Source organism: Desmodus rotundus, chromosome 8, assembly GCF_022682495.2.
Source record: "Desmodus rotundus isolate HL8 chromosome 8, HLdesRot8A.1, whole genome shotgun sequence".
Lineage (NCBI taxonomy): Eukaryota > Metazoa > Chordata > Mammalia > Chiroptera > Phyllostomidae > Desmodus > Desmodus rotundus.
In genome coordinates this window covers 131,702,777-131,726,637 of record NC_071394.1, presented here as the reverse complement: position 1 = coordinate 131,726,637, position 23,861 = coordinate 131,702,777, and the positions used below count along the sequence as shown (strand labels likewise).

Genomic DNA, 23,861 nt, shown 5'->3' with positions numbered 1-23,861 from the left:
GAGCGTGAGTAGGAGGGCACTGGAGTGCTGGGCAGTAGTCAAAGGGGCTATCCTCGGGAGTACCTGGCAACTTATTAAAATGCTGATTCTTGGCTGCATCCCAGTTCTGGATAAGAACCTCCAAAGGAGAGAATCTTGGAGGGAGACCAAAAATTTGTACTTTAGAAAAGGTTTCAGTTGGTTGTTAGGATTAACAAGTTTGGAAAACTCCATTATGGGCCTCAGAGAGGCTATGAGAAGCAGTGTTGACTCATAAGTCTTTGGAATGATCACTTGGGCTGCAGCATGGAAGGCAGGTTGGTAACACAAAAAATACTCCAAAGACTACTGGAGTAGCCCTGGGATGCTATGATGCAGATTGGAGACTGAAGAGACACGAATCGATGCGAGATATATTCAGGAGACAGAGCTGAGCAGGTTTAGAAGCTGATCGGATGCAGTAGCACCAAGAGAAGACACAAAGGAGGGAGGTAGTTCAGATGTGCATGCTGACTTTGAGGTCTCTGTGGGGTATGTAGGTAAACAGAAAATAGGCAGCTGAGAGCCCACATCATAGCAGAAGCCCAGGGAAAGGTCAAGGTGGGAGAGCAGCAGCAATGGCAGCCACTAAATGAGCATCTTCTGTGCACTGGGCATTGTTTTAAAAAGTGTTTCTTTTCTTGCCTAATTGCACTTAAACCTCTGAAAAAAACTGAGAATCAGAGGGGCTAAGTTCCTGGCTCAAGATCAGAAAGCACAGAAAATGGTAAAATTGGAATTCTAATCTCAATCTGTTTGACTTCCCAGCCCATGCTTTATCTGTGTTTCATCTTATGAAGTGAGATTGAAAGAAAAGTGTGTGGTGGGGGAAGGGGCAGAAAGTTTCCATGGGCAAATATATCTGGAAAATGCTGCAAACCATATCTTGCGAGAGATGCAGGATGAGTGTCTGCATTTGCTCAGAGGGGTGCTGCATAAAGGAATCCCAGCTGGCCCCAGGGGCTCTAGGACCCACATGGGGACCTGGCCCTTCTGATTACAGAGTGTGTGCCAAGCCCCCACTCCAGCTCTGCTGGCAGCACCTAGCCTCTTCAAAGTTCATGGCACCCCCATGCAGGAGACAGAGATGATGAAGCAATGCTTTGTCTAATTTGTAACAAGCATAGACTCTTGACTGACAAACTACCCCCCAAAAACAGATTCTTTTCATTTTCTCTAAAGTAAAAGAGACACATAAGTAAAATTGTTATTACATATTCTCAAATATAGTTATAATAGCATTTTTATAATTATGCAGCCCCTATAGGGCCTTTAGAAATCATGTACTTCTCACGAAAATGAACTAAATGGTAGTTTAATGATCAGTTACAGGGGAACTACCGTTGTTTTTACTCTAATGACTTCGGCTCTCACCCAGGATCAGGCTCTCAATTCCAGCAATAAAAAGCACATGGATGAGTAAGTGGGGTGAAGTGAGGGGTAAGGCTCTGCCGACAGGACCGCACAATGCCGAATCCCTTCACCTTTGCCGTGCCCAACAATACTCAAGTGATAGTGGTTCTAAGGAAGGTGTACATCCATGTCAGGAAGTTGGGGGGTGGGGGGTTAACCCTGCCTTCCATGTGTTTTGCTAGTCACACCTGTGGGGACTAAAGAGGTGCCACATTTTCATACTTCTCAGCTCAGGATCAAGCAGTCTGAAATACTATAGAAACTAATCATGAAGCCCTTGAAGGCAAAAAAACCCAGAAGGTCAAAATAGCAAATTGCTTCTCTGTATTCAGCAACAGCTCTTTAGTCTGGTGTGGACAAGTGCACCCTTTGTAGATGGGTCCCTTGCAACTTCCCAAGAGTAATCTAGTGGTTCTGTAAGAAATGAAAAAAATCGATAAATGAACGAAAGTTGGAAAAAAATCTATTTAGCTAAGAACTCTTTCATCAAATGCATAGAATGCTACTTCTTAATTTATTTAACTGTACTTAAATATATGACCAAGCACTACTGCAGAAAAATAAAGCATTTAAGAGCAAATGACTGATAACTTGATCTAATGTTTTCCAATTTATTTACTATGAGAAGAGGAAAGATTTACACAAATGCTCAAGTGTGCTTGCTTTCTAAACCTCATATAAAAATACTGCCTTTGCAATAGTAATAATATGGAAAAGTAAGTGTCTTTTATGAAAGATCATACCCAACATAATCCAACAGTGGCATTTCCTAATGGGTATTCTAATAACTGAAAAAAGATGGCCTTAAAAATTCACTCTTTCACTAGTAGGATCTGACTACACATAAAACCACCTTTGAATGAGCACACATCATTCTCCAGGAATTCAATGCATAAGACTTTCCAGTCTTCACAGTTAGGCCTTGGAACTTCTACATGGCAGAGTGAAAATGGAACAAAAACCGAGGTTCTGAACAGAACAGCAACTGCCAACATGTGTGCTGCACGTCAGAGCTTACCGGCACTTCCTCGCGCAGCACCTCCTATGGGAAACTGGGAACCTTCTCCCAGTTTGCAGTGAGAAGAGGACCTTCCTGGGCTTGTTCCCCTCCCTCACCATACACTTATGTGGGTAACCTTTGTTCTGTGCTTCCCAGTTCTTTGTTCAAAATGTGAACATTTTTGTTCTTTTTAATTTCATTCCTTTATTCACTATACATCTTTTCTCTTAGGCATGATAGAAAGTAAGAGGAATATTTATTCACAGATGGAAGGAAAATCATGATTATTTGTCTAAGGTTTTCCCTGGACTATCATACAACACACACACACACACAAGTACTCCTACAGATCTGGCCTGTTGTAACTACGTAAGTCCTCTAAGGATACCAGAATACACACTCTTTATATTCACTAACTTGTTCTTGTTACTATTTGTACTACTGTTTTGATGCCTCAAAGAGGCAAAGTCTTCCTGTGTAATGTTATATGTCATGAGGGATTCCTAATGGGAATAGCAGAGCTTATAGAAACCAAAATAAACATAGAGAGGAAAAACACAAAAATCTTAATTGTTTCCTGAATGGAAGCTAGAAAACTCAGCCAACCTGAAAGCCAAATAAATATTTAAATATGCCAGACATTTTACTAGATTATTTTCTAGGCTTTTAAAGTATAAGACTGAGAAACTCGGGAATAATCTCAAGCAATAAAAGCAAATAAAGCCATGACCGGCGTGGCTCAGTTGGTTGAGATTTGTCCCACAAAGCAAAAGTTCGCCAGTTCGACTCCCAGTCAGGGCACATGCCTGCATTATTGGGCCCAATTCCCAGTTAGGGCATGTACAAGAGGCAACTGACTGATGTTTCTCTTCCACTCTTTCTCCCTCCTTACGCCAAAAGCAAATAAATATTTCCTAAGTACCAAAACTTTGAAAGTACTTAAGAACTCTTTTTTTTAAAGTTCAAAATATAGGAACAATGTTCACCGCACTGTATCAAATTCTTTTTTACCTTCATTTAATATGGAAAACTGGTCATATTTTATAAACAATACTACATTCAACATAGCTAGTAAGGTATAAAGACAAAATTTGAACTCAAGTCTGAATTCTCCCAAGCCTGTACTCATTTCAATTGTCTTTCATGATGTATACTTAAATAGTGAGAATAAGATACAATATTGGTCAAAGAGAAATAAACCAATTTGAAAATAGTTACATGTCTCTACATATTAAATACTTATACATGTGCACAAATGGATACATTTGAGACTACAAAGGACTCTCTCATTCTTAATTTTCCTCTTTTCTTCATGTCTTTCCCTTCTCTTGACTGATGTCCTATGCCCATAGACTCAGTCTACCCTTTTGGTCATGGCTCTGCACAACCAGTTTACCACATCACTCAGCCTACCAGGTTCTGTGCTGTGCTATACAATATGGTGCCACTAGCTATTTGCATTTATAATTAAATTTAAATAAAATTGGAAACTCATGCAAAGGAGAAGGCACAAGGAAGCCTGCGTATAGATTCCTCCAGATTGTCTGTGTCCTTCTCTTATATGACCTGGCTGTATATCCTATGTCACTGCAATAAATTTCAGCCATGAGCACAACTGTGCATGTAGGCTCAGATCCATGAGTCCCTGCGGTGAATGACCACTAGGGGCTGTCCCTGGCTCTTCAACACATACTTCAGGTCAAGTCCTCATCTGTGAAGGAACAGGGACTGTACCCCCTACGTTACCGCAGCTCTCAAAGAATCAACACAGAGACTTACAGTTTATATAGAGACATACTAAATGAAAATAAACCTTACTTAATAAAGTCTTCTTGACTTCTAATGACTTTATGTTTATAAGGGTAATGCAATTAAAATACCAAGGCAGCTGAGAGCAAACGAGAAGCACTGAAGGGGCAGTTTCCCCCAAGAAGGTTCCTGTCAGTACGCACACAGCTTTGTCCTGCTTTAAAGGCTCTCAAGGGCTTCACAGCAATAAATGAACATTCTGAATGTGCCTGCTGAGGCCACAGGGCTCCGATGGCATCTTAGCTTGATGGAGTCCCTCTACTGTCCTGCCTCCTAGGAAAAACTAACAGAAATCCTGTCACCTGAGGTCTCAGGAAGGTGCCCAGCAAAAGAAGGGCCTCTGCAGTGAGAAGAATCTTTGCAGTGACAACTGACCTTTATTTGCCCTTCCTGTCTTTCAGAAGCCCAACAAAAGCATATAAAACACTGATGTTTGGGCCTACTGAGTACTGCAAACTAGGAAGCAAAGCTAAGTATCACTGTTGGGTGTGAGGAATTAACAGGCGTATTAATACATCTCTTTAATAATGTGTATAGTATGTACATAAAAAATATGTATATACTATATACAGCAGTGTCTGTGTGGGCCCGGTAATTTACTGGGGTCCTGCGGTGCTTGAATGTCCCATTGCTAGGAGTCTGTCTGATTTGCAGATGTAGAGATGTTATGAGCTACTCTTGAGTCCAGGAGGGTTAGTGATCCGGGTATGTGGATAAATGTTTGAGAAGCTTAAGAGTTTCAGTGATTTGTAAAGTTTCTAGTAACAGCATATGGGGGCCAATACAAGTGTGCTATGGAGTATTTTAGAAGTCTATGATTGAGAAAGGCTCTTGAGTTCAGAAATTAAGGGGACTTATTGGGGGTCAATGATTTAATAACCTTTGGAGTCAGTGCAATCTCTTTAGAGGGTTCTTTCCTAATAAGCACCTTAAAAAAACAGTGCCATGTCCTAAGTCAGTGTTCATGCTGCCTCTTGCTACCAGAACCAACAAGCAGAGACAAGGATCGAATCTTTATGGGCACTTTATTCAGATGCTGATCATCTCAGAAGACAGTGAGTTATGTACCCTAAAAACCATCTTAACATCTCACCTTAACCTGACCTTTTTATAAGGAGAAAATGTAGGTAAGGGTTTTGGAATAAAGGTTAATTAGATAATAGGTAGACACTGGCAGAGATTTTCCTATTATTCCTTTATCTGCTGATTAACAATTCTTTGTCTGCCTCAAGGAAGTTCCCTCCCTGGAACACAATGGCTCAGACACCATCTCCACAGATACCACCCCCATTGCTTCCAGACCCCCTTAGGGTACAAAGGTTGAATTGCTTGTCACCTCCTGGAGTCACCTAAATCATGCATTCTAGTTCCTGGAATAAGAGCTTTCCACCTGCATTAATCACTTAAGCTTACCAACTATACCTGCAGTTAAAATCTTTAACTGTTGAGTTCTCCTATCACAATTTTTGCAATTCTTAATTGCTTCATTTTCTTCAAAGTATCTATACCTTCCAGGATTTATAGTATGTATTTACTTATTGTCTGTTTCCTCCTCTAGAATGTAAAGTACAAGAGGGGAGGGATTTTCTGTCTTGTTTTGTGCTAGATCCCTGATGCCTAAAATGTCTTATACATGATAGGTGTACAATGAGTATTGAATAAATTAACAAGAGAAATATAACTGCAAATCCACTCCATTTTATAAAAAGTAAGTAATTTTCAAATCAGTGCTGTAACTATATTACTAACAAATTATTTCTAACACCCTCCTACTGCCTTCTGAATGTAGTAGTGATGGGGGACTCAAAGTTGGAAAAATTTTAGTTTCAGGTAATAGCTAATAAGCTTAGTAATCAATGTATATAAAAAGCTATTGTTTTAGGAACTGAAGGTATGACCCACTTTGGCCCCGGGAGACCCTAAGCAGTTCCACCTTTGTGCCTCAGGAAAACTGCAATCAATCAAGATGGTATCTGAGCCATGGTGCTCTGGAGTAAGATGTCCACCACCCAGAACACAGATAAAGACCACCTCCCCAGGCCCAGACGAAAGAATGCTGCTGCTTTTTATCTGAGTAGCTTTCCTCCTGAATTCTAATCTCCTCACTTATACTTTTCTTCTCCTTATAAAAAGGGTCGATTTAAAATGGAATTTGAGACAGTCTGTTAGGGTACAGACCTGCCATCTTGTCAAATCACCGACCATCTGAATAAAGCGCCCACATAGATTCAATCCCTGTCTCTCCTTTTTGGGTCTGGGAGGTGACAGGCAGCACAACTGCGGGCTTTTCATTTCAGTAGCTCCACCCAAAATCCAACAGATTCTGAATTCCTAAACAGGTGAAGGCATTAAGAAGTACAAATCAGCAGTTATAAAAAATAGTCATGGGGATGTAAAGTACAGCATAGGGAATATAGTTCATAATATTCTAATAACTATGTATAGTGTCAGATCAGTATTAGATTTATCAGGGTGATCATTTTATAAATTATATAAAATGTTCCATCACTATGTTGTACACCCAAAACTAATATAATATGTCAACTGTCACTGAAATAGAAAAAAAGAAATTTAAGAAAAATCCAACTGATTCCTTAAACTCAGCTGTCCCAGGTAGTAGTTTTTAACTTTCCCTACACATTGGAATCACCTGATACCTCTGGATTTGATTAATCTCAGGAGTGGCCTCAGCATTAGGAGCTTTAATTCTAAAGTGCAGCCATAGTTAAAAATTACTGGTCAAGTCCTGGATGGGTGACTCAGTTGGTTGGAGCATCATTCTGAACACCGTAAGGTTGTGGGTTCAATTCCTGGTCAGGGCACACACCTAGGTTGCAGGTTCGATCTCTGGTTCGGGCACATTCAGAAGGCAGCAGGTCAATGTTTCTCTCTCTCTCAAATCAATAAACATATCCTCAGGCGAGGATTAAAATAAAATTATCAGTCTAAAACCAGTTCTCTTAAATCTGTCTACTCCTATATTCCCTCCTGTGGTTAATGGCCTCAACATATACTCAACAGTCACTCCACAAAATTTCAGAGCTAAGTCTAATAAAGGTAATCATCAGATAATATAACTTTTGTCCAATAAACAAAGAATGATTGTAAGACTTGTTTTCCTGTGCAACCTATAAGCTGTAACTTTGCTTTCAATTTTTCAGACACTGGAATGTCTCAGCTCTGATCCATTCCCTTCTCCTGTACAAGCAACTCCCCCTCTTCACTCTACAGCTCCATTCCAGCCCAGGCTCCAGTCCCTGGGCCTCCACTGCCACTGGTTTAGTACATTTCTCTATTCTGTCTTCATACTGAAATATTTCTCTTTTCCATTAAAAGCCTTGAAAATAAAGACTATCATAATATGTGTTTAGGTTCAACACTTAAGGGCAACAATTATGTCAGTATTTAATAGAGAGTTTTACAACTCTGATCTGAAGAATCTGTGTAAAGTATATATGGACAAAAAAGGGGTTCTGTGATAAAACTGATACATCCAGTGATGGAAAGTAATCCCCCCAGAGTGATCTGATCATAAATTCCTAACTGGGCAATCATGGTGGGTTGTCATGGCTGAGACATACAACTTTTTTAGTAATGTTTATCTTTGTCTTAGGCAAGCTCTGCCTATTGTTTTTGTGCATCTAAGTTAACACACCTTTGAAATAAGCCTTACCATCAAGAAAGCTCATAATCTTGTTAACTATCCTGTACCAGTCCCTGCCTTGCTTTCTTCCACCTCCATGTAATCTTCCTTGCATTCCCTCCCTAATTCCAAATGCATAAAAGAAACTGCAAAAGTGTTATTTTCAGGAGCATTTGATATATTGCTTTCCAGCAATTGTCAATTTTGACTCCAATAAATTCTTATAAAAATTCTCTACAGGGCTAAACATTTTTAAGTCAACATGTATTATGGCTTCCTGGCAAGAAGGGGTAGGGGGGATATTTATAACAGTAATAATTAACTGAGTTCAAGGTAAACAACTAGCTAAGTCTATTTCCACATAAGTCTGTCTTCTAAATATGCTCAAAAGGAAAGCTATTTGGAGTTTCCCCTTAGAAAGTAGCAGCCACATCTCTAGATGCCATATTAAGTCAAAGTAAGTTTATGCAGTCATATTGCAACAAAATATTCCCCACTGTTTTCTACCAGAGAACTGACTTTTTAAAACTCATTGCTGTATACATTTTGTATTTGAAATTCTAAACTTCCATTTCCCTCACACCATGTGCCTCTGTCTAACAAGTGACAACTGTGGACATTCCTGGTTCCCTGCACTGCAATGGATTAGCCTAGAGCTTTCTTTCATTTGTGCTATTTCTTTTCTTCCTTGTGCCTGGTTTCTAGTCATCCTAACAACAGCCTCATAGCGTGCTCCATGGACTCCACGCCTACACATCCACACTGCTCAGTTCTCCATTCTCTCCCATGAGTCTCCATTCTTTGCTTTCAAGTGGCACACAGCACATCCTTTCCAACAAAAATCCTGACGCACTGATTGATACACTGACGGAATGCAGTACCCAGTGTTTTCCCACTTCCATGTGAGAATTTAAAGATTCAGTTTTAAAAGTCTTCCTCTGTCTTGAGGTGATCTCTAATAACTCCAGATCTAAAGCCAGGCAGATGTTCTACACTGTTTTGTGAAGGCAGAAAACTAATGCCTCATTTGTGAGGAAATATAAGCTTCATGAAGGTAGGAATTTTTGTGTGTTTTATTCACCTCTATGTCTCTAGAGCCTCTGTAACTGTAGAAACACATCTGACTCATAAATAAATGATTATACCAATCTACTGTAACTTCAACCTCTGTGACCCTAATTCTTCACATTCTGCTCCAGGCAGAGGGTTTTTCTGAACTTATGTCAGGAGCCTTGCTCACTCTATTCTATTTTGTACTATATGTTATGGTCCAGACAGAGCAGAAGACAAATTTCTTATAAACAAAGAACTCAAAGAACCTGATCATTTCTTTTACCCTTTTTATGCAGACTTTGTAGGATACTGTATTAAAAAAATTTCTCCAGCTTGACATCTAGAATCAGCACATAATGAGAGATGGTGTACACAGGAGGGCAATTTCTGACCTTATTCTCAGACGAAAAAAACACAGGCTAAGTACTAACCACAGGCCAAAGTACTATCTAAAGCGAAAGTTTCCCTTTGCCTATCTATCCCTTAGCAGATTTCCCCTCTAATGTTTCTGAGCATGATCTGATGCTTTGGGCATATATGTAGAAGTATGTTGAGTTGGCTTGGCCACTGGAATGAAATACAGTTGACTCTTAAACGATGTGGGGATTAGGTGCACTGACACCCCTCAACCCTGTCTGGACAAGAATCCGCATATAACTTCTGACTCCCCTAAAACTTAACTATAGCTGAATCTCAGCATCCGTGGGGGAGTGGTTCTAGGACCCTCCTCCACCATGGATACCCAAATCGGCAGAGGCCTAAGTATTTTATACGAAATGGCGCAGAACAATGCATACAGTCAGCCCTCTTCATCTGCAGATTCCCAACAGTTAAGTCAAAAATTCTCTTTGTGATCTATGGTTGGCTGAATCCATGGATGTGAAACCCAGGAGTCTGGAGTGCCAAATGTATACTTACTGAAAAAAATAAACATGTAAGAGGACTCAGATGGTTAAAACCCATGTTGTTCAAGGGTCAACAGTCACCAGAGCCAGGATTCTAGCTCTTCTTATTCCTGCTGGGTCTCAGAACACCCTTGGGGGACTGCTGGGGAGTGGACTGGAGTCTGTGTCCCAGCCCACTGGGGAAGACAGGCTAGACAATGCCATGGGCCCTGAGTAGAAGGAATGAACTGCAGGGCCACCACACCAGCTGCCTGAGCTCTTGCAGATGAGCTCCAGGTGCATTGTAAAACATGACCTCTTTTGTGGAGGGAAGCAAAACTGTTTGACTTAATAAACAATGTTCTCACTCATCATTTTAAAAGAAAATTTCTCTCCAAGGGCACCGGAGATTTTCACAGAGACAGACTATCTCACTTGGGTAGAATGCTTGACTCTCAGGCAGAGTCCTCTACTTCAATTACGGAAGCAAATGATTTTCAAGGAAAAGTTTATTCTACACAAGGGTATTTTGAATGCTGAGTAAACTCCAGGAGAACAGGCAATGAGGCTTTTTAGCTTATCTTGCACAGCATCTGTGAAAAGATGGCTAACCTAAGTGTTCTTGTATGATAATCAAGAGTGGTGAAGTTTTTGAGGGCAACTTAACATTCCCAAGGCCTAACAGAAAAACCCGGCATAGACAACATTCCCTGGGGAAAGCCAGTTAAGTGATGAAATCAATCTCTAGTGCCCTAGGGGTTTAGAGCACTCTGCTAAATTTGTAAGGGCCAGTGAGAGAACCAGGCATATTAACGGGCACACAGTGGTATAGAGGAAGTAAGTTAGTTATGCAATAATACTCCTCCTGTGAATAGGAAATTCATATAATGGAAAAGATAAGTGAATCCATACAGAACCAAATACAGATAACAGAAATTTTATTCTAGAAGAAGACTGTACTATTTTGAGGAGGTAATTATGTGGTAATTGTTAAATAAATTAAGATAATAGTTAACAATCATAATAGATGTGTATACAGAAAAATATTTTAAACAAAGGTAATGAGTTCTTTATAGAAGGGGAATCCATGATATTAGGAAAAAATAGAAAATACATTTTAAATTCTGGCCATTTATAAGCTTTGTTTTTCTCTTACCCCACCATCACTAAAAAGCAAAGCAGATGTTTGTTTCACACTGCCAAGCTGGCCATTTAAAGAAGGGAAGAAGTATAAATGAAAATTATTGGCATTATTTTTTTTCATATAACAAAACCAGTATTTGTTATAATTTGCCATAATTTTCTTTCCCTTAAGATGGCTGGCAGCTACTTTAAGAAAGAATTACTACCAAAACTTCAAACATCTGCCAGTTCAAAGATTCTTTTTAAAAATTTTAGTCTTTTAAAAAATTACTAAAGATTATAATACATATACATTATATTCATATAGATGTACAGTTTTTCCCAAGAAATACAAGTTATATTATGCATATGATTGTAAAAGCTGAAAATATTTCATTGACTTTTTTTGTATATATAGAATGTACTTATGTAGAAGTAGTCCTTGTTTTAGGCAGTATTCTGAGATGGTCCCTCAAGCTTTTCCCCCAATTCCAGGCTTACATAATCCCCAGAACTGTAAATATGGTGGCTTTTATTCCCATGATTAGGTTATGTGATAGGACTCAAATGACTGTAAAACAAGGAGCAGCAGAGGTCTGGTAGGAAAAAGGAAATAAGGACCCAAAACTCAGAGGAGTGGTCTTAATCAGAGGCTGGGATTTCAAGGCTAAACAGTTATGACTCTGTTTGGAGTAGTAACAACATTGCACACAAAGAAGAGCTACCAAGGCCCTGCCAGCTGCGGCTCCTTCCCTCTGCAGATCATCTAACTCTCATCAGTCAAGACGCATGGCGCTGCACTGACTGTGTGTGTGCGTTCTGCAGTCGGTCCTTCCTTTTAGCCCTTCTGCTTCTAGGTTTGCCTGCAGATTCAGCAAAGTGACAAGGTAGAGGAACACTTGGTCTTCTGTTTAGTCCCCTCCCTCTGCTCACATCATTTTCTCTGGCTCAGACGCAAAAGCATCCTGGCAATACTGAACACTAGCCGAGCACCATTTGACTGGAGACTTGGCTAGAAATACTTGATTGACAAGAGTTCTCTTGAGGAGAAAAAACAACTAAACCGATTGCTCTGTGTCAATATTGTGATGAAATACATCCCTAACCTTTTGTGACTTCTGACAACTGCTTTGAGAAGTAACATATGCTCAATATAATACCTTATAATAATGAAGGCATAGCTTTCTAGCAATACCAGGTCAATGTTCAAAAATTTTTGAGGGCCTATACATCTACACAAATCCTAATGCAAAGAAAATGTATTGATTAAACCTAGATCTAAAATTCTGCTCTTTAGTTCACTCTTAGTACTAAATAAAGTAGATGGTATTGTCAACTAATGACCTTATAGTTTTACTATACAAATAAAAGGTAGCCAAGTTTTCCAATATATAGGGATTTTTAAATTACCAAAACATTTCCAGCAACTCTATACAAGTTTCTTTACATTTCTTCTTTTAAAATGTTTTGTTTCTTAAGGCTAAATCATGAACAATAATAAGTTCAATTTAAAACAAGTGGCACATGGATGACCCTGTGTGGACTGCAAATCAGAGCAGTGGGTGTTTCTTCTCTGTGAGGGGAGCCTGACAGCACATGTACTGGCACGGACACGTATGGGGTGCTGGGGTCGCGGAGAGAGAAGACACAGTCCCTGGCATTCGGGACAACAACGTGGTATGTTCTGGTTCTCAAACAGCAACCCATGGACCCTCTGTGGTCCCACAGGGTACTGGGTGGGGGCAGAGGCACAGTGAGATGCCGGATATTTCCCCTTTCCCTTCAACAGTGGAGTAGTTCTACTTCCTGTTTCATATATTAAACTTTCTCATGAAATTTAGCTTAAAGAAAGAATTCTTACAGACTCAAAAATAAATACTAATAACGTTTACAAACCTCTGGTCTAGCAGTAGAAACACAACAGCCAGAATCCACAGCCATGCAGCGCCGGCCTGCAATCTCGCCTGTGTGCTGCAGCGGCAGCTTCCATCACCGCCACCACTGCCTTCTCCAGCACAGCTTTCCTAGGAGCACACACTAAAAGCCACTGATGCTAAGACACAGCTGCATGCCCTCCTTAACGAGTGTATCCTTTTATTTCCAGGCCGAAGGGAAGCACAGCACTTTATTTTGGGTGGGGAGAGAGGAGATCAGTGGCACTGTGGAACATGCAACACTGACTTTCCTTTGTACTGTTATAACTTCCATTTTAGAATCTCCCACGTGTAACATTCAATTGGAAAAGAAACAGTTGTTTTCAAATTTAAGTAAGAAAAAAAAATTAAGAAAAAAACAAAAAATATTCTTAATACAAGGAGTTAGCAAGCAATAAAAAGTATTCCAAGATTTTTTTTTCTCTCTGCCCCGCAAGACAACTATGGAGAAATGTTTGGGCTCCCTAAAAGTCCCAGTTGGCTACAAAGGTCACCTCACCCCATCAGAGCCATGCTGGCCTCTTAAGGAAGAGAAGCCCAGCATGTCTCCTTAACTCCTCCCTCCCTTTCAAGGGGAAAGTACTGCTGCAGTTGGTCCTTCTTAAGGGGCTCACTGCTCCACCAAAATTCAAGTCAGCCCCTCTCTGCACCTCTCCTCCAATCCAGGCAAAGAGGAATGCTAGAGGCAGGCCCACCTTCCCTTCTGCCTAACAGATGCTTTCCCCTTCACAGGGCCTGAACGGCACTGAGGGCTGGGGCTGCCCTCCCACGGGACACATCAGCCTGTTTCCCTGGGAACCTTCTCTCCCACACACAGTAAGGCAGAGCTTTGGGCTTCCTGCATTCTGGAGCTGGACCCCTCTGCCGAATTCGCTTTGTTCTGTGTTTCTTCTACTCATTTTCTCTGGCAATAGATGCATCCCTTTCTCTCCCTGAAGTGGTGATAGCCAAGACTGGGATGTGAGTTTCCATCAGGAAATAGAAACAGGATAAAAAACCAGCCATCACACATGCCTTCAGAACACCCTGGGATTGAGGCAAAACTCCCAGCTAAATGAGATGAGTTTACTTTATCTTGTTTTGTCTCCTCTGTGTACCTATCTTCTCTGAAGGCCAAAGATGCCTGTGACCTCACCTACACCATCCTAATCCAGAGTATCAGCTTCATCAGACCTTCTAGTGACTTTTACCTGATCTGCTTGCCTTCTCTCATGTCATACAAGGAGAAAAAGACATCGGTGTCTTCCCCAATGGTGTTGTAGGTGAAACTCTTCAGGCTGAGGAAGAAGTGATGTGGCACAGGCATCCGACAGGTTTCCCCATGACGTGGGCGCATTGTATCTACCTAACGAGGAAGGCAAAAGACAGTGGCTTCTATTTTAGTTACTCATTATATTAATCACAAATGAAATGAAAACCCAATGACTAACTCTCCTGATACTACTGAGAGAGAGACTGGAGGTGTTTTCTCTAACAGCAGGATGCCGTGTCAATATGCTTGGTTTGAGATGGACAAGCATGCAGCTGGGAGAAGTAAAGAGAGTGACAGGGACAGAGGAACAGCATTCCAACTTACAAGAGAACTCAAAGTCTCCACCAGGTCACAAACATCTCAATACTCCAGGGAACCACTTTCAAAGTCATTTCTTGGAAATCCTGTCATGCCCCTAATGAACGTGATTTACACTGTTAAATGACGTTTTTATTTTCTTCCAGACTAATTCATTTTAGTCTCTCAGTCTCCTTTCTTTCAGTTGTGCTTACGTAAATTTGCAGAGGAGTGGAGACTGGACAAATTTGTTCAAAGGTCAGGGCTCCTTACGTGAAAGACACCACACAATCAGAGTCAGTGGTGTGTGTCATTTCCTGGTGCATCCCTGTGTTGTTATCTCGTAGAAGAAAGAGTTGAGGGGAAAATCCGGGAAGCCTGGTTACACTGCTTACCTGGGATGTGCTTTGCTGTACACTCTGCCGGCTAGATAAATGCTATAGAAAGAAAGAAAGAAAAATGTACTCAATTGGGCAGGAAATTTTTATTAAGCATCTTCTGTATGCTAGGCATTCTGGTATGTCTTTTACATATATGATCTCATTCAGTTCTGATAACCTTCTTAAGATAAATGTTATTTGTATTTGATGGACACAACTAAGGCTTTGTTAGTATAAGGAAGCAATTTGCTTAAGTTCACAGAGCAAGATGGAGGCCATGTCTGGACTCAAACCCAAGCCTCTCTAGTTCAGAGTACCAGCCAAGTCACAGGTGGTACTTGCTACTGGATTTTGGCTTTGGCACTGTCCTCTCCATACACTGTTTGTACCATGCCCTGAGCTGAGTGATCCAGCTTTTCCAGGCTCTCCACAGTAGAGGAGGTACAGCTTTTAAACAAAAGGGGCTCCCTCCTAAACATCTCTCTGTGCTGTTCCTTTGCTGCTAGCTGAAGTTAGAAGAAACTGATTCCAATCCCAGCTGCGCCAAGTAGGTTGTGAAACTTCAGAGAAATCACTTACTCTCTCCAAGAGATATTTTTTTCTTCAACTGTAAAATTAAGAAAATCTTTTATTGTCTTCCTCACAGGGTTATTATGGGGCTCAAATTTCATAATGGAAAGCAGCATGACAAAGTAATTAGAGACCTAAGTCATGATACCTGGTTTTAAATCTTGACTCATTTGTAAACTGAGGATAACATTTTGTGCTGAACTCAACCTCATTGGATTTTGTGCAGATTAAGTCAGCATAGTACCTACATTTGTTAAGTGGTTGATCATTACTACTTATAATTAGTATTCTTTGTTTAATGTGATTTTATAAAGAGAGGAAAGGAGAGGGGAGAGAAACAGACATCGATTTGTTGTTCCACTTATTTATGCATTCATTGGTTGATGCTTCTATGTGCTCTGACCAGGGCGTATCAGGATGATGCTCTAGCCAACTGAGCCACCCGGCCAGGGACAGTATTCTTCTTATTATTATTGGTATTCTTCATAATTAGTTATTATAGAAAAGTCAGTCACATTTAGGAGTAACCCTTATCAGAAAAAATTATGGGCTCACAAACATTAGGCCCCTGGTCCTGGTGAATGAAAAGTCAGAGTGTCTATCCTGCTCCCTTTTGGGCCCTAGAGGTGGGAGACAGTACTCATTTGGTGAGCTGTTCCACCCCTAGGGGTACAAGGAATGGTGGCCGAGTAGAATGATTTCATTTCTTTTCCAAATACACATATTGAACCCTAAATAAAACTGAAGTACAATTAAATATCAAGTGCAATTAAGATGCACTTAAATTAATATTTAACATTAATGTTTATAAATATTAATATTAATTAAATAAAATATTAATATTAATCAAATAAGCATTAAATATTCATGTGCGTTAACTAAATTAGCAAATTATTATTGACTATTAATATTCATTCATGGGACTACATGTTCCCAAGATACATATTAAATACAGCTGGCCCTCCGTATCCATGGGTTTTATATTCATGGATTCAACTAACCACAGATTCAGATATTTGGGGGAAAAAATCCCAGAAAGTTCCAAAAAGCAAAAATTGAATTTGCCACAAGCTAAGCACTATAATGAAGTGATGTGTAGGGATACCCTGCTGTAGGCCATACGCAAAAACAGGTTATATGCAAATACTCTGCCATTTTATATAAAGGACGCGAGCATCCACATGTTCTGGTATTTGCATAGGATCCTGGAACCAATTTCCTGTGGATACCAGAGGACAAATGTATAATAAAAAAAGGCCTCCATCAGCTGGGGAAATCATCACTTAGAATGTGTATGTATGAAAGAAAAGTTCACATATAAAAGAGGCTACAAAAAAGCTTCTTCAAAATCAAGCTTTCAAAACAAAAAATCAAGTTTTCTGTGGTTTATTGACCCATGTCCACTGGGAACTTACTAACCTAAAATGCTTTCCATTGCTTTATTTTATATTTGGGGACTGCATTAAGTCATTCTTCTGAAGTGGATTTACTAACTCTTAAAAATGACTACCAATCTTAAATATAAATGTTCAATTATAATTATATATGGAAGTTCACAGCTAATTTCAGTGTAAAACATCCATGCTGACAATAACAAATGTTATTCTAGAGTTCAGAGGCATCAAAATTGAGGAGGACTTTTCAGCCTCCTCTGAGAGCACAGCACATGGTGGCCAGAGAAAGGCACAGAAACTGGCATTTTGGGGTATCTTTCACGATGCTGTCAAGGAAAATCACTGCCCTGCCTTTGGCAGCCTTCAGCTGGCCAGCTGATACTTGCCTCCACAGAGCCATCACCACCTGTAGTACAGCTGTAATTGTTATGTTTCCACGTTTGCTAACCAACTCTAGACTTTGTCCTCTCTGGGAGCAAAATACCCGTCTTAACCATCCTTATATCCCACGTGTCTAGGAAGGTACATCAAAAATATAAATTAATTTAAAATGCATGGACTACTTTACTGCTTCTGCCAAATTTCTCCCCCACAGAAAAGTCACTGTCAGCCCTTGGAAGTCTCTGGTCTATTTAGTCCACACAAGTCTACCAATATAGGGAAAAAAAACTGTAGCTATTCAACTGAAAAACACAATTAATTCCCTCCATATATGTTGAGAATTGTGTTAGGTATTGTGGGTGTTACAAGGAAATACAAGACATCTCGTCAGGATTACCAATGATGCTTGATTGTTTAGTAAATAATGTAATCGACTGATTTAAATCCAAAATTGGAAGTATAAACATTGATCTACAAATATAAATCAGCACTACAACATAACAGACTAACAGTTCCCAATACATGCTATTGTAGAAGGGTAACAATGTACAGGAGGTTATAATGTGAATATTCTGCTAGGTCTTCCATGATTTAGAAGCTCTCATATTATGTAATCTTCAAGTTCTCACTTTTCCCAAAGAGTCCTGGCTAATTAAGATTAACACAAATACTTCATTGTTGCCCTTTGAAATGCTTTCTAGTTTAGGTAGCGCCAATTCTCCACTGTTGAAAGTGCAGTTAGACTTGCGATCATGTGGAAGCAAGAACGGAGGAGTGAGTGTTAGGGTTTCCTTTGGTTCTTGTCATATAGAAAATCCACCTGTGTATTTAAGGAGATTTTAATCAATCGTTATCATTTAACATTGTGTAGGGCTTGAATTTTTTATAAGAAACAAAATGCACTGAACGCAAACTTAAGGTATAATCCTATTTACAAAGGTTTTCTTGTAAAATAAGTGGCAAGGAGTATTAATATAATCAGAAAGTTTCACATTCCAGTAATAAGTTTAAGTGTTAATACAAAAGTTCTGAAAGGTTATTCCTTTGAAAGTTACTTATAAATTCAAGATTTAACCAAAACACTTACTGTGCATTTACTGTAAGCAACTTAACATAAAAATAAGTGGTTTTCAATGAATTTACAGAATGGACTCTCAGAATCAGTTTTTCTTTATCATATCTAATTCTTTCCATAAAAACCAAATACATAGGATAAAAAGACAGAAAAATCAGCATAAAATGAAATAAAATAAAAAGGAACTTGTACCTTAGGCATTTCTCTCTCTCTTTTTTTTTAATCCTCACCTGAGGACATGATTATTGATTTTAGAGAGAGGGGAAGGGAGGGAGAGAAAGAGGGAGAGGAACATGGATTGGTTACCTCTCGCACACATCCCAACCAGGGAGCCAAACTGCAACCTAGGAATCAACGTGCCCTGACCAGGAATCAACTGGTTTACAAGACGAAGCTCCAACCAAGTGAGCCACACTGGCTAGGGCCCTTAGGCCTTTTTGAGAAACCAACATTTTACATTAACGTGGAGACGATTATGCTAAGTGAAATAAGCCAGTTGGTGAAAGATAAATACCATATGATCTCACTTATAAGAGGAATCTAATGAACAAAATAACCTAATGAGCAAAGTAGAACCAGAGGCACAGAATCATGGAATGGATTGACAGCTGCAAGAGGGGAGGACTGTTTGAAAGAAGGTGAAGGGATTAGTCAAAGAACATGTATGAAGGACCCACGGACATAAACAATGGTGTGGGGAATGACCATGGAAGTAGGGAGTGGGCAGGATGGAGGAGGGGGAAGGGGGGGAATTGGGACAAATGTAATAGCATAAACAATAAAAATAAAGTAACAATCATACTTATTAAAAGTAATACAAACACAATTTTCAAAATACATAAGCTTAAAAAGCTTGCAATAAATTGTCAGTCCTCTGTTCACCCTGTACTGTGCCCCAAAGATAAAGTACTTTCAGCTCATTACTGCGTTTTTTCCTAAAGTTTACCAAATATTTCTAAATGCCTTACCTACAGTGCTTTCTCTTTATCCAATTTTAGATTTCTCTACTGGCCTTTTATTATGGAAGTTGAAGATCATTGCATTTGTTTTATAATTTCATTTCAACTATATTCTTAATATCTCACAAATATTGGTCAAAACTTGTTTATACTATTGTAACATTTAAATATTGTTCACCACTGAGCCAAGTAGTGTACTTCAATTACACTTTCTTCTATTACTTTCTACTTTTGTATTGGAAATAACTTAGTCTTATTTATAAACTATAGGGCCTTTTCCTATGCCCTCCAACAGCTCAACGGAACAGCTTTCAGTAGCATTCTCCACGTGCTGACACTACCAGATACTCTGTGAAGTGGTTTTTCCCTGCAGATGCCCCTCCCAGCTGCCTTCTGCTCTCACAGGGACCAGTTACTCTCCAGGCCTGCTGGATGCACAACTGCCATCCTAGGGCTCCCTCAGACGTTAACCTGAGAATTCTGTGCGTCTCTCAATTGGGTCAGAATTCCTTTCTTGGATGGCACATAGTAGCATCTTTTGGTTTCATCCCTCATTTTAAATAATTTAGTCTTCAGTATTTTCCTGAAAAGGGTTTTTACAGAGATTTTTTTTTTAGACATTACGTGACCAAAATATTCTTCAGAGTGTTTTTCCCACTTGATTGATAATATGGTTCAGTAAATACAAAATTCTAGGTTGGATTTTCTCCGCCTCAGAATTTTAAAGGCAATTCTTCATTATTGCTAGTTTTCAGTGTTGCTTTTAGGAAGACAAATGCCATTCTTACAACAAATCCTCAATAGGTGACCTATTTTTCTCTCAGAAGGCTTTCAGCTTTGTGAGCTGAAATTTCACAATTAAATGTTAAATACTTGTTTGACCCTTTCAATATGGAGACTCGTATCTATGTTCTGGGAAAGATTTTTCCTCAGCTTTATGAGATATAATTGACATATGACACAGTATAAACTTAAGGTGTACAATGTGATGATTTGATACAAATACATGTTGTGAAATGAGTACCAACCACAATAAGGTTAATATAACCTTCATTTAACTATTCATAATTATTTTGTTGTTGTTGTGAGAAGATTGAAGATATACTCCTTTAAGAACTTCCAGGTACCCTATTTTTTGGACTATAAGATGCACCGGACCATAAGACATACCTAGGTTTTAGAGGAAAACAGGAAAAAAAACCCCTGCTCCACCGCCACCACCGCACCCCCCCCCACTCCTGCAGAGAGCCAGGTAAGCTACATTAGGACTATAGGATGCACCCCCATTTTCCTCCCAAATTGGGGGGGTGCATCTTCTAGTCTGAAAAATACGGTACATAATACACTATTGTTAACTACCATCACCATGTAGCACATTCGATCCTCAGAACTTAATCCTCTTAAAACCATCAAAGTTTGTGCTCTGGCTGGTGTGGCTCAGTGGATTGAACACCAGCCTGCAAACCAAAGGGTCACCAGTTCAATACCCAGTCAGGGCACACATCTGGGTTGTGAGCCAGGTCCCCAGTGGGTGGGGCACATGAGAGGCAACCACCCATACATGCTTCTCGTCCTCCCTTTCTCCCTCCCTTCCCCTTGTCTAAAAATAAATAAAAAAATAAAATCTTTCAAAAAATATGTTTAAAAGAAAACTATCAAAGTCTGTGCCCAATGACCAACATCTCTTCACTCCCTTCATCCTCAGCCCCTGGCAATCACCATTCTACTGTTTCTATGAATTCAGCATTTTTAGACTCCACATACTAGATCACAAAGCATTTGTCATTCTCTAGCTGGTTTATTTCACTTAGCTTAGCACTCTTAAGGTTCATCCACGTTGTCACAAACGACAGGATCTCCTTCTTTCTTATAGAGGAATGATGTTCCATTATATATACACACCACATTTTCTTTAGTCATTCATCCACCAGTGGACACTTAAGTCGTTTCTACGGCTTGGCTACTGTGAATGCTGCTGCTGTGAACTTGTTGAGATCCTGACTCCGGTTCTTTTGCATACATATCCAGAAGTGGGACAGCTGAATTATATAGTAGTTATATTTTTGATTTTTTTAGTTATCTCTACAGAGTTTTTCTTAGTGGCTATACAAATTTACATTCCCACCAACTGTACAAAGAGTTCTTTTTCCTTCACATCCTCGCCACCATTAATGCCTTGTCTTTTTGGTAACAGGCATTCTGGGTGTAAGGCAATATTTCACTGTGGTTTTGATTTGCACTTCCCTGAAGACTAGTGACATTGAACACCTTTTCATTTTCTTAAAAAGAAACTTGTAATTTCTCTAAAATTTGTAATTCTCACCAATATATATTCCTTAAATATGTAAATACTTCTCCAAGTGAGTTTTACCCAGCCTGTTAGTCTAAGCTTAATAGTCGCCTGAGGTTTCTGATGTTTGTTCTACTTTAAAATTTTGTACCTTTCTTTTAGATACATCTTCTCAGTCAGCCTGTAAAATGTAAACTTGGTCATTAGTCAACTCCATACATTTTTATAATAACGAACAGCTAGGGATTTAACAGGTATGTCTCCCTTAGAAATACTGATACATTATTTTAAGGTTTAAACACTACATTAGTCAATAATTGGCTCTTTTCAGCATCAACTAGAGGAAAAATTTAATTATTTATTTTTTAAAACATTTTATTAATTTATTTTTAGAGAGAGGGGAAAGGAGGGAGAGAGAAGGAAACATCGATGTGTGGTTGCTTCTCATGGGCCCCCAAATGAGGACCTGGCCTGCAACCCAGGCATGTGCCCTGACTGAGAATCGAACCAGTGACCCTTTCGTCCATAGGCCAGCACTCAATCCGCTGAGCTACACCAGCCAGGGCAAAAAAAATTTTTTTTTAAGACTGTATTTATTTATTTTTACAATTAGTTTTTTAAAGATTTTATTTATTTATTTTTAGAGAAAGGGAGGGAGAAAGAGAGGGAGAGAAACATCAATGTGTGGTTGCCTCTCACATGACCCCCACTGGGGACATGGTCCACAACCCAGGAATGTGCCCTGACTGGGAATCGAACTGGCTACCCTTTGGTTCGCAGGCCAGCGCTCAATCCACTGAGCCAAGGCTTATTTATTTTTTTAAAAGATAGATTGTAAGGGAGAGAGGAGTGGGAGAGAAACATGAATGTGCAAGAGAAACATAAATCGGTTGCCTCTTGCACGCCTCCAACCAGGAAACGCCTGCAACCAAGGCATGTACCCGGACGGGAAATTTAACTGGTGACCTTTCACTTTGCAGGATGACGCTCAACCAACTGAGCTGCACTGGTCAGGGTGGAGACAAAATTTTCGTAACTGGTGCAGACTGAAGGAGCTCTGTTCACCAGCAAAACCAACAGAGAAATGCCCCGTAGACATTACAGTAAGCCCAGCACTCTACACTGTAATTCCATTTAGAAAAGCAAGTGTGATATACTGTCAGAATGAGGAAGACTCCTTAATTATAATGGGACAAAAACAACAGAACAACTTTAGAAACATTATTTCATAATGTAATTAGAAAAATATAAAGGAGAAAATGAGGTGTACAGGAACAAGCTAGATTTCTTACCATTTTATAGAGATCTGAGACACTAATCTGGTCCGAATCTACTACTTCAAAGTCTTTTCGAGGCACCAGGTCCAGGCCCAAATGCCTAGTAAAGAGAAAGACCACAATCAACATGCCATGTCCTCAGATTCCTCATCTTTCTTCATGCGCCTGAAAGCCCATACCTACCATGACATTGTGGACTGAGACTCAGACACTGCCCAAGTGGGACATGCCCTTATCTGGTAACACTTAATTGTGCTCAACTTCAGGTAAATGATTAAGACTAGGGATTTTAAGTCTGACACACTTGTAGTCATCAAGCAGTTCCCCTTGTGAGGGTAAGAAGGATGCATTTGATATCACGTTGTTAATAGATCTACTGAGTTTATTAAGGATGGGTTTCTATAGATCATTAGTAAGTCATATTTATTTTTTTATTTCTCCCCATCTTGCAAGTATGCTCAAGGTTCAGTCATGTATCACTACCATAAAAAGTTATTGAGGATCCAAGCAGACGTGTAATTCGAAATCCAACCCATAAAAAATTACCTGCTGAAAATACTAAATTTAAAGAAATGTACTTTTTTATTGAGTTTTATCTCATTTCCAATTTAATTAATACTGACATTGGGTTATAGTAAAGATATCACCACATATTAGCCAATATCTTAAGAAACTTTAGGTAGACATTTAACCAAGGAGTAGTACTACTAAAAAGCAGAGTGTTTAGAAGATCTGGTATAACTTGGGCAGAAATGAAGAAGTAATGGTGATTAATGATTGATTGGGAGGCAGTATGAGGCAGTGAGTAACTCTGGATACAGAACTCTAGGGTTCAAACATGGTAAGTAATTCTAGTCAATAAATGTTAACTCCTTTCTTCCTCTCTAGAGAAACAGCTCTAAATCTGGAGTCCAGTGGACCGTGAACCCTGCTGGTTCCAGTGGAACCCTGAAACTGCTTACAACAGTATGTGCACATGTTCTTTTATGAATTTTTTCTGAGGAGAAGGTCTCTAACTCTCATCAGGGTTTGAGAGATGCTCTGTGACTACCGTACTCCGAAACAAGGGTTATTAATTACTGCATCTGGCAAGAGTATTCCATAGATGAT

General features: G+C 39.5%; 1 protein-coding gene across 1 annotated transcript in view; it reads right to left on the bottom strand.

Annotated features, from left to right (window-relative positions):
• The window catches only part of DOCK3 (dedicator of cytokinesis 3), a 267,364-nt gene that overhangs the window by 119,012 nt on the left and 124,491 nt on the right, over positions 1–23,861 (bottom strand). Inside the window, exons 7-9 of the mRNA XM_053929392.2 lie at positions 22,767–22,851; positions 14,821–14,862; positions 14,067–14,221 (exon numbers count right to left, since the gene is read on the bottom strand). Coding sequence (XP_053785367.1) covers positions 14,067–14,221; positions 14,821–14,862; positions 22,767–22,851 — 282 coding nt within the window. The remainder of the gene's footprint in view (positions 1–14,066; positions 14,222–14,820; positions 14,863–22,766; positions 22,852–23,861) is intronic.